The sequence below is a fragment of the Perca flavescens genome, chromosome 2, assembly GCF_004354835.1.
Source record: "Perca flavescens isolate YP-PL-M2 chromosome 2, PFLA_1.0, whole genome shotgun sequence".
NCBI lineage: Eukaryota > Metazoa > Chordata > Actinopteri > Perciformes > Percidae > Perca > Perca flavescens.
In genome coordinates, this window is record NC_041332.1 from 21,702,625 (window position 1) to 21,714,371 (window position 11,747).

The 11,747-nt window shown below is 40.0% G+C and overlaps 1 protein-coding gene across 3 annotated transcripts; it reads left to right on the plus strand.

The window, feature by feature from the left end:
• The first annotated feature begins 882 nt into the window (after positions 1 to 882).
• On the plus strand, positions 883 to 11,406 carry septin3 (septin 3). 3 transcript variants are annotated; one of them, XM_028597314.1, is made up of 10 exons: positions 883 to 1,011; positions 4,274 to 4,669; positions 4,874 to 5,002; positions 7,234 to 7,315; positions 7,517 to 7,654; positions 8,298 to 8,415; positions 9,422 to 9,517; positions 9,741 to 9,837; positions 9,954 to 10,005; positions 10,753 to 11,406. In XM_028597314.1, the coding sequence occupies exons 2-10, from the start codon at positions 4,276 to 4,278 to the stop codon at positions 10,880 to 10,882; spliced, it is 1,236 nt and encodes a 411-aa protein (XP_028453115.1). In that variant the 5' UTR covers positions 883 to 1,011; positions 4,274 to 4,275; the 3' UTR covers positions 10,883 to 11,406. The 3 variants fall into 3 exon arrangements, with proteins under 3 accessions (XP_028453115.1, XP_028453107.1, XP_028453123.1); XM_028597306.1 differs by lacking the exon at positions 883 to 1,011 and adding an exon at positions 2,070 to 2,233; XM_028597322.1 differs by lacking the exon at positions 883 to 1,011 and adding an exon at positions 2,514 to 2,743.
• Positions 11,407 to 11,747: the final 341 nt, after the last annotated feature.

The following is an 11,747-nucleotide window of genomic DNA, read 5'->3' on the forward strand; positions in this document are numbered from 1 at the left end:
AGTGTGTCTCAAAACATCAAGTCTCCTCAGAAACACAGATTGTGGTCTAAGGCTCTGGCCCCACTAGGTCAGTCCGACTGTGTTTCAAAGGATTACAGCTGTCAGTCAAGAGACATTGATCATGAAACGGAGTCTCATCAGTTTGCACACAGATTAAATCGATTTAAGACATGTCTGGAGGCACCTCAGGCACAGGAGGCCTTCCGACCTGCTTCTGTTGAGTGTGCCACATCAAAAACAACCCTTTTAAAACCTGATATTTTCTCACACAAACATCAGTTTGATCCCAAACCAAATAAAAGCCTCAAAGAGGTGAACCTCAGTGACACAGGATTGAATCAAATAGATATTTTTGCACCATCTGACCATCCCGGGGTGCCCGCAAAGCTACCACAATATCCCTCAGAGAAATACTGCCCATTCAACACAAAAAGTTTTGTCATCAGTTCAATGGGGGTCTTTGACCTGCCATCACATCAGCCACAGCACAGAGTTCACCAGAGACCAGACGAGACAACAACAACAGCTTTCCCTCCACTACAACAACCAAATTACTCTCCAGCAGACAGAGCATTTATCATGGAGGAGCCAGAGGACCCGTATTACGTCACCATGTATTACCCGGGGTCAGTGTACGTGGGTGAGTACAGAGATATCCAAACCACTTGGAAGAATTTATCTGAACAAAGTCAAAAACTCCCTTAAATTACACATGGCAGGCTGTCTTTCATCTCTTGTTTAAAATCTTTTTAGAATCCAATACGTTTATATCTAAGGGGGTGGGAAGTCAGATTGGGGGGAGGTCAAAGAGGATAGCAGAGGGAATTAATACGTTGCTCCTTATCAGTAGAGCAACAGACATGCTGAAGAGAGACACTACAACGTTGGTTAGCAGCAGACTCTATTGAACCCTAACCCTCCAACACAGCCCTCCACAGAGACAAACACAGCCAAAACATGCAGAAAGGAACGCTAAAGAAGGACGACAGGAGAGCAACTCAGAAATAAATTGTGAGTAGTGTGGTGTAGTTAAGTCACCCCTGTAAAACTTAGTAACGTAGTAATATTACAGGACATAGCCTCGATTAAACAAAGGTTGCATACTGTATGTCCGTCGGTTCTGTAGTCCAACTAAGGTCGATTGTCAGATAGTTCCACTATATTTGTTTGACACATTTATAGCAGATTACGTTTTTAAACGCAAAACATGAGTTTGTAAAATATGATGGTTTGTTATGAATCAAACTACCCACCACCAGTGTGTAAAGCAGTTTAAACGAGCTCCACACAGACGAGCTACAATGTTAAAATGCTGCTTACATGTTAATGCATCAGTTATAATAATCCATTAATGTAACATCCTGCCACTGAAAAAAGTGTTTTTTGACATTGAGGTATTGCTACTTAGTACAATGGTGGAATGTAACTGTATTTACTGAGGTACTGTACTTAAGTACCATTTTAAGGTAGCCTACTTGTACTTTAGTATTTCTATTTTCTGCTACTTCAACTCCAGTACATTCAGAGAAACATTTTGTACTTTTTACTCCACTTCATTTATCTTGCATTTATAAATACTAGTCTTTACAAAGTACGATTTTACGCAAAAAACAATATGATTCTATAGATATGATGTATTTCGATATATAAAGTCATTCAAATTTAGCTCTGTGTAAATAGGCTCATACTTGTCCAATAATATAACAGTGACAGGGGCCATTCTGCATCCATGATCCATTTTGATAGTTTTAAGTTCATTCTGCTCATAATACTTCTACACTTTAACTTAAGTAAAAATATGAATGAAGAACCTGTACTTGTATGGTGTATTGTTATTGTACATTGGACTACTGGTAATTTTACTTAAGTGTATGATCTGAATACTTCTTTCACCGTATAACTTTGTCCAATTATAATGTAATCTCAAATGTTCCCTAAAAATAGTCTGCATGCTTCACTGACAGACAGAAGACACTGTACCAAATTAGTTTCCCTTTGAGGTAGTTATACTGCGCATGCGCGCTGCATCTCCCCACTCCCTCTCCTCTTGTCGCCTTGGTAACGGAAAAGGGGGGCTCAGGGCCGGAGGGAAGGAAAGGTACCCAGACTGTTCACATGACCCCTCTCGTCTTGTTATCTCTGTGTTTGGATATACATCGTTTGTTATTGGGACCAGAGAGCGACAACTGATCGGTCAGTCAAGCAGATTTGCGGGTCAATTGAACGGGAATCGGTAAGTGTGACAGGAACGTACATCAGCGGACTGTAGCTAGCAGCTAACACGGAGCCGCCGCTAGCTGGTAACGTTAACGTTATTATCCAGCATGACTGGAGAGAGACAATGGAGCTCGACAGGCTGTGATGGAGCTTACCTCGTGTGTTGTAAAAAAGATACAAAGTGGTTAGCTTAAACATGGAGCCTTGTAGTGAGTGGCCCTTAACGTTAATTTGCACGTCCACCCAGAACAAAAATAACGGACGGATTTTAGTATTGAAAACAGGTCATAGCTATCATGTCAGCAGCTATTGTATGTTTTCGTTTTCAAGTGTGATTTGCCTGCAGTATTTAGCTCACAGCGATTCAATGGAGCAGGAGGGCTAGCAGAGAGGGGGAGCTGGGCTGTATGAATCAAAGTGACAGCCACTGCCTCAGTGACCTGTATCATCTGTATCTAGAATTGCGGATGCACAGACTTAAAGCATGGCAGCAGGCTGATCCATGTGTACACCCTGCAGGGATGAGGTAATCAACTTGCTGTTAACATCTGCCTGCACTGTTTGCTTCTCTAAAGGATCAGTTCACAAAAAAAAACATACACTGTTTTCTAACTTACCTGTAGTGGTGTCAAGCCATGCAATTTAGTGTCCATTTCTGAGATGTATCCACCCTGATACAATAGTGGTGAATATAGTTTCAGTTGTGGTGAGTTTCATTATCAATTAACTTAGTCATTTGGTCTAAAATACCAAATGGCAGAGTCCACTGTAACATCCTAAACCTGTTAGACCAACGCAGTTTACTATCACAGTCGACTGAGAAAACTGGAAAACATTCAAATTTTAGTCGACAGTAGTCATTTTAGTCGATTTACTAATGACCTTATTTTTTTTTTTTATTGACTCTTTTACATTTGATGGACATACAGAAATATAAAACAACCATTCAATCAAATAAGCAACAACAACAAAAAGTACCGAACGGCATAGTGACACATTTAACAACAATGCATACTGTAACACTGGTTGGGGGGGTAACCAACAAGCTTTGAAAATATTCTCACATAGGGCTGCTCACTAGTCTGTAATAATTGCAAACACATTGTGCAGAAACTGTTTTTCAAATTGTATTTGTATCATTAAGCGTGTCAGTTAATAAATTGTGACCACCAAGATATGTTGTTAGCAGAACATTTTGCATCTGAAAAATAAACTTGCGCTCTGGTGGACAAGTAAGGATGATGACACTGTTTCTCAAATAACTTTAAATATATCTTTTGCATTTCTGTACTGTAATTTGTTGTTATCAGCCAAGATCTACACTGATACTTATCTGCAATAAGCTAATATCAGCTGATATATCGTCCCGGCCTCTATCGTTCTCACTCTCTGAGTACCGATCCGATACCTGTTTTACACTAGAAACACTATCATACACTAGAGATTTCTGTAGAAATTTGATTGATGGCCCTCACTGATATTGGAAATACAGAATTGTATAATGACACTGATGAAGAAACTGTATTCAATGTGGATATGTGAGATCTGGCCAATACCCACTTCGCTTGATAAGGTTCAACAGCAACATCTCTTTTCACAAACAATGTCCCCATTACTCTGAAGACAGATGTCTTAAAACCAAAACTCTCTGCGTGGCTAGATGTACATGACAAAAATAATATATTTTTTAGTTTTAATAGTAATTTGGGTGAACTAACCCTTTAAGACATTACATTACATGTCGTTTAGCTGACGCTTTTATCCAAAGCAACTTACAATTGCTACATACGTCAGAGGCCACATGCCTCTGGAGCAACTAGGGGTTAAGTGTCTTGCTCGGGGACACATTGGTTGATGTATCGCAGTGGGAACCCAGATCTCCCCCACCAAAGGCATGTGTTATATCCACTGCGCCATCACCACTGTAACAACCCAATTCAATTTAAAAGGAGGAGAGGCCTCAGCATGCTCTACTGGCCTACTTCCTAATGTGGCAGTATTTTCTGTTGATGAAAAATTGTATTGAATATCCACCTCCTCTCTTTTTCTTCTGCAGACATGTCAGACATAGTTCCTCCAGAAGTGAGACCCAAACCAGTCGTCCCTGCCAAGCCCCCAAATGTGGGGGCACCTTCACCCTCCAGCCCCTTCCCACCCCAGGGCCCGGGCATCGGGGGAGGAGGCGGCGTTTCACTTCCTCCAAGTGCCATTCCAGTCCCCATTGGGAGTCACGGTCATAGTGTGGGTCATAATGTCGGTCACGGTGTGGCTCACGGTGCGGGCCATGTTGGAGGTCACATTGCAGCGCACAATGGAAGTCATGGTCATGGAGGCTCCAACAGCTCCAGCGGTGGATCCACTTTGCTGGGGTACATTGGTATCGACACTATCATTGAGCAGATGAGGAAGAAGACCATGAAGACGGGCTTTGACTTTAATATCATGGTTGTCGGTAAGTTACAGAATTAGGTAAAAGATGAATATCTGTGTAAAGCTGTGAAGAGAATATATTTATTCTTTGTCTAGGATTTTAGTTCTTGGAGAAAAGCAAAGCAAACTAAATTCTTCCTCCTACCTGGATGCTCTCCATCTCTCTTTTTCTATAATTGTTCCCTGCTTTTTGGCCTTGTTCGTTAACTTTTTTTCTCCATCTCAGGTCACAGCGGTCTCGGAAAGTCAACTCTGGTGAACACCCTATTCAAGTCCCAGGTGAGCAGGAGGAGCGCCGGATGGGCCCGTGATGAGAAGATCCCCAAAACTGTAGACATCAAAGCGGTGTCTCATGGTGAGTACGGGGAGAAAGTTTCTGTTCTTTTTTTAGAGCCAGACATTTATAGCAGGATTTAAAATTGACAGAGAAAATTAACAATCTTTGACCGCGTTCTTAAAAGTCCCACATAGCCTACTTACAGTCTATTAGTGCACCATGGTAGCTGCCAAGGGAGCTTGCCTTTTATTTTAGTTGAGCTACAAATGCTCTGGCCACCTTTATTCTGCAGGTTCTTTGTGTGAGAGGCTTTGATGATTTGTATGCTGTGTCCATTTACTGAGAATGATTGTTCCTTCCAGATACATTGCTTTGGAACAATTATACTAGATATGATTTTTTTTTTTTTTAACTGCCTGACCTGTGTCTTTTTAGAGTAGTTAACTCTACCAACAAAGTAGAGATGGCCCGATACCATTGCCACAGAACTTTCTTTTATTATCCAGTTTGACAGTCAGTTATAACAAGAAAAAGAACATAAATAAACTACTTTAACATTTTCTTTAGGGCTTCATTACGTGGTATCGGATCGGTGCATAAACTCCAGTACTTCCCGATACCAATACCAGCATTTTAGGCAGTATTGGAGCCAATACCGATACTGGTATCAGAACATCTCTACAACAAAGTAGGAAGAAGGTTGTGCATTCTGTCTGTTTGCAAAATATCTAAATATGAATAAATGGATTAAACAGAAATTTGATGGACGGATCACTGACAGACAACAGATTGTTGCTCAAGGAGCCGGGCCTTCTTCCTACACCGCTGGGTGTAGAGGTCCGCCATGGATGGCCTCTCTGTCCTAGTGATGTGCTTTGCAGTTTTAACTATTCTTTGTCGAGCTTTATGGTTGAGGGCGGTGCAACTGCCATACCAAGTGGTATGGGCGGGACTTCGATACCACGGCACCACCGCCCGATCACTAATCCAAATATGCAAGATGGCAGCTGAAGGCAGATATTTTGGCTTCATTTTTGTACAGTGGGAGGAATTGGAGACGTGTTGTCCATCTTTATATACAGTCTATGGTGTCAATGTGCCAGCGTAAATTCAAAAAATTCTGGATTACCAGAATTTATTGTGTCAAAATTATGGTTCAAAGCAGGGGTTGTTTAAAGGTGGTCAGTCACGACAGGCAACCATATCAAAAAAAGGTTAAGGCAGGGAGGCAAAGGGTCCAGTAAGAAACATGACTGAGACTTTGACTACGTCATGACAAATGGTTTTTAGTCATCAGCAAGTACATCTTGTTCTTGGGCCTATGGATTCTGGCTGGATCGCTGACAGCTTTTACTTGACACAAATACGTCAATCCTAGGAGTAATGTCTGTAACTGTGAGGATTTTCAAAGTGTTTTTCTGTCAGGGCCTGTGGACAGACTTGTTGATCTTCAGCCCAGATAATAGCCAGTCTATGTGTGTCTGTCTGTCACATTGAAATTATAGTAGGACATCTCAAACGAAGCACACAAGATTTACTGTTGGTAGAAAAACAAATCCATTTTGCTAATATTATTTAGGCTTTCTTACTTAAAGCCTAAAATGTTTGGTATCATAACACCAGATAGTCTCTGAACTGAGAGCTGTGTTTCCATGGTAACAACGAACGACCCCTGCTGACAACTGAAACGAAGAGGTAAACAAGGCTCAATTTGTGGTTGTGGTAGAAAAGAGTCCTCAATGGCTAGAATACAGAGCAGATTCCTCCTATGTTAAGCCACTATGTGTAGTATTTGATAATATGACTTTGGCGCCCCTCCCCCAGTGTTAGTATTAAATAGAAAGCTCTGCATTCTGTTTATGAAATCAATTAGGGACTCTTCAGCATGTAGCATTCAATACTGTGCTTCTTATGGCATCTGGGAATGAAGAAGTGACTGAACTCGTCGACATCCTTGATGATTTAACAGCAACAGGGAAACAGTGGGGCTATGTCAAACCCTTGGACAGTGCTCAGTGTTTGGTTGCTACAGTTTTACAGGACTATGCACACATCGCCTGTGGTTGACAGTGACCTAACATTATTATGCTCTTGCCAGAAAGGGACAAATCGGAATGAGACACAGCAGACGTGTTAAAAATATCTCAATCAGATCATTCATACTTTGTTTTCTGTGTTTCTAGCTGTTTCTCTGTTTATTCCAAACATAAACGTGTTCAATATGTTCAATATTCAGATACAGACCATGTTCTATAAAATGGATAGTTTTTCCAAATACAAAGCAACACTGTGGTTTATGTTTCTTACAGTCCTTGAGGAGGGTGGTGTGAAGATGAAACTGACAGTCGTCGACACTCCAGGCTTTGGAGACCTAATTAATAACGACAACTGGTGGGTTTTCCTGCATCATTAAAGCCGCATAAATGTAATCATTACTGCATATCTTACCAAGAACTATTTTTTACTTGTCACCTTACCCTGAAATCTTATTGAAAATGTTCCTATTCAAGTGAAGTATTTGTCTTCTCCTTCTCTTTTTTCTTGCCCATGTAACTTTTTCTCTCAAACTGCCCCTCTCTGTCGTATCCACAGCTGGGAGCCCATTTCCAAGTACATCAATGAGCAGTATGAGAAGTTCCTAAAGGAGGAGGTCAACATCACTAGAAAGAAGCGCATTCCTGACACCAGGGTGCACTGCTGTCTATATTTTATCACCCCAACTGGACACTCGTGAGTTAAACTCTGTCAGCACTAGAGATTAGTAAAGTCACGTATCTGATCTAAAACATGTTTTTAGTAATTTGTTGGCAAAGAGAGCAGCATACATACATGTACAGCATACAGTCTATGCCCCTTTATCCAAAAACATTTAATTTCAGATTAACTAAGCCTTAAATCAAGAGAGCTACTTTGTATTGAAACAACATTCTCTCCTCTGAACACCTTACAATTGGCTCATGCTGGCAGCTGTGAAATTGCTCTTTAGTGGATAAATGGATACAGTCTTTTGTGTAATACAGCCAGTGTATCCGATCCTTCTTAACCAGGGTAATTGAGACCGACAGGATGTTTTGTGTGCAGGCAAACAAGAACTGGGACACAACCTTTGTCTAATGATAAGCCCATTTTTTCAAATAACTTCCACACTGTAAGTCTTTTTTAATTGCTACACGACTAGGGAAATGTAATGAGACGTATGAAACATGACTAATACAATCTATGTGCCCCTTTGTGCTATTTGTTATTCTGATCCTCTTTTCACTGTCGCATGCGAGCATTCTGGGAGAATCACAGCTTCTAAATCTACCGACTTACTCACTTTCCTTGTCTGTCTTTTCTGTTCTGTGTCTATCCGTCTGTATCTCTGTCCCAGTCTTCGGCCACTAGACGTCGAGTTCATGAAGCGCTTGAGTCACTCGGTCAACATTATTCCTGTCATTGCAAAGGCAGACACGATGACCATTGAGGAGAGACAGGAGTTCAAACAGCGGGTAAGTTTTACCAATGATGATCCCACTGAAGCTAGACTGATAAATTGGCCAGCAAGGCCTATATATCAGCCAATATTAGCTTATTTTTCCAATATGGTATTGATAATGGTATCCATTTATATGTCAACGTCGATGCCTATAGTTATCAAGAAATGCCAAAAATATGTTTGAGTTATTTGTTATTACATTGTTTGTCATGTACATATATAGGTATATTTTTCAACTTCAAAATGTCCTGCTCAGTACATATTTTGGCCTTTAAAGCTGCTCTAATTAATATTTGTGTATATACAATGGATTAAACGACTGTAATAAAAGAGGTGACGTTTGTAGTGACAAACACACAGAGAATCATCACCCAACTCTGCAGTTCCACTCATTTCTATGGACTATCTAGCATCTTTTAACTAAGTTTTTGGTTTTACGTCCCTCAGTTTTTTGCTTCACTCTCATAGCATCATTTTCGGCCACAGCAGGCAGCTGTTTTCAGTGAGAAAGCTCTAACAACCCACTGTACACCACCTGCTCAGCACCAAACAGCAGTAAGACGAAGTTAGCAACCAGTTGGTGAAAATAGTGGGGCATTTAGCAGCTAAAGAACCAGATATTTCTCTCAGGAGTTAGTGGTAGAGACCAAAAACAGAGCTAAAAGGAGAGTAAATATTACATTCATCGGTTGACCAGAAACACAAATGACAAATGAATGCTAATGTTGTTTTCTGTCTGCTGGATGTGTGAATAAGTAGCTGTTTGCCAACAACTTCAGTGAATCAGCTTTATAAGGTGATAACGTGTCAATGTTGTGTTTACAGCATGTTGTTGCTGCCCCCAAGTGGCCAAAAAATTATAATGTAGTGTATGTAAGGACTATTTGCCGATATCGGCTTATCGGATTATTTATAAATACCCTCTCCAGAGTGTGGGGTACACAAATGATTTGAAACAGTGCTCAGGTGAAGTTGTGTCACAGATCTGTGTTGTTCCCTGGCTTTGTTTTGTGCTGTAGGTAAGGAAGGAGCTGGAGATGGGCGGAATTGAGTTTTACCCACAGAAAGAGTTTGATGAGGACATGGAGGACAAGAGCGACAACGACAAGATCAGAGTAAGTGGTTCTGTTCTTTCTTTCACACACATTTGTCCAGTGAGTCTTCCCCATCCCTACTTTACACCCAGCTTGACTCACTTTCTCTCTTATACACTCACGCACTGGCTCCTCCAAACAGAATGTCAGGGCACTGGGGCATGTTGTGTATTTGTTTTATCTCATAAACCTTGTGCAGCTCTCTTCGGCACACTAAACCGTGTTGAAATGTCTCTGTCCATAGGAGGCGATGCCCTTTGCTGTTGTGGGTAGCGACAAAGAATATCAAGTGAATGGCAAACGAGTTCTGGGGAGGAAGACAGCATGGGGCATCGTAGAAGGTGGGTTATATGGCCTTTCTTTATAAGTAACATTTACAGTCATATAGGAATAATATTGATATTGTTGTGCAAAGGACTAGATATGACACTTGATTCTGTGCAATTTTTTGTTGCAGTTGAAAACCCCAACCATTGTGAGTTTGCTCAGCTGAGAGATTTCCTGATCAGGTAAAATACTCTTTTAAAACCAAACTCAATGCAATAAACTGGACATAAGGAGCCATTAGAAACATGGGATATACCATATTAGGAAACTTTCTTTGCGTCATAGTATACAACAACATATAAAATAAAATAGGGCTGCAGCTAATGATTATTTTCATTATGGAATATTTTGCTGATTATTTAGTTAGGAGTTATCGAATGGTATATAAAATGTCAGAAAATTGTGAAAAATCACAATTGATGTCTTAAAATTGAATACTATTATTATTATTATTATAATATATTGATATTCAGTTTACTACCACAGAAGGCTAAGAAAACCAGCAAATATTCACATTTTAGAGGCATTTGTGCTGAAACAAATGACTCAAATGATTAATCAATGACCAAAATAGTTTCTGATCACTTTTTCTGACAATAAACTAATTGACTAATAGTTTCAGTTATGAAACATAATGTGAAAACAAGCGTAATAAGCACATGAGAAGCATTTTGAATTGTATATATTCTGTATAATTCTTTGCTCGTAAGGGTATCATTTTAAATGTTACTCTGTGGCAAATCCCATTGATTCAGATTGCTTCCTGGGTTCAATAATGCTTTTGCAGTTGGCAAGATTTTAGCGCTGTATTAAACCTAAACATAAGAATCACTAAAACATACACAATAATGCTGATACCTCCCTGTCAAATAGATAAATACATAACTAGTAACATGTCCCCTCTGTGTACCTGTATCTCTCTTTTTCAGGTCTCACCTCCAGGATTTGAAGGAGGTCACTCACAACATTCACTATGAAACTTATCGTGCCAAGAGACTGAACGAGAACGGGGGTCTCCACCCCATATCCTCCAATGACACCCAAGAAAGCAACCTGTAGTCAGTTCAGTCAGAGTGAGATGAGAATACAAACAGTGCAATGAAGCTGATGGATTAATCTACGAAATATTATTATCATTGTCACCACGGCATCGATATGCATGCTTGAAAAACATTTTAATCTTCTACATATTCTTCCCCACAAACACATATCAAAGTAAAGCCATTCCTTTGAATATTTGGATGAAAGGGCAGTCACAAACAGATAACTTAGTGCCATTATAAAATTAACAATTTATCAACTTCCAATGCCTTGTCATTTATCATGAAACGGGTAGCGTAAGATTAGAAAGTGCCACATTATTGTCTGTTTAAGACGCAGTTTTAAAAAAAAGTTTTAGTGATGTGTTGCAACTGATGTCTGAATTCAGACAAATGAAAGAATTTTCTCAAAATATTGAAATCACAATTTCTGCACAGTAGTGATGCAAGAGACAGCTCTGCAGTTAAATCTGTACAAATTGCTTTCTTACAATTCGCAGCAGCAACTGTTGATTCAAAGAAAGAATCCCTGTGGCTTTACTGTCGGGGCTTAACAAACAGTACACGCTGTGCTGTCCTCTTTTATACCCACCCTCACGAAGAAAACAAATGAAATTACTCCAGTGTTCCCTTGCACTATTTATGTTTGATTTTCCATTTTTCCATTTGCTTGCACAAACCTTCATGCTAAAATGAGAGAAAGCATCAGTCACATATGAAATGCAATTCTGTGGGCAGCAGTGTGTGTGTAATTGTGTGTAATTAAATAGTCCACAAGGCGCATGACTGTGCGTACTGCAGATTCTGTAACTACATGGTTCACCATAATAGTGCACACAAACTGAAAACTTTATGATGATACAGCTCAGCATGCTTTGTTACAC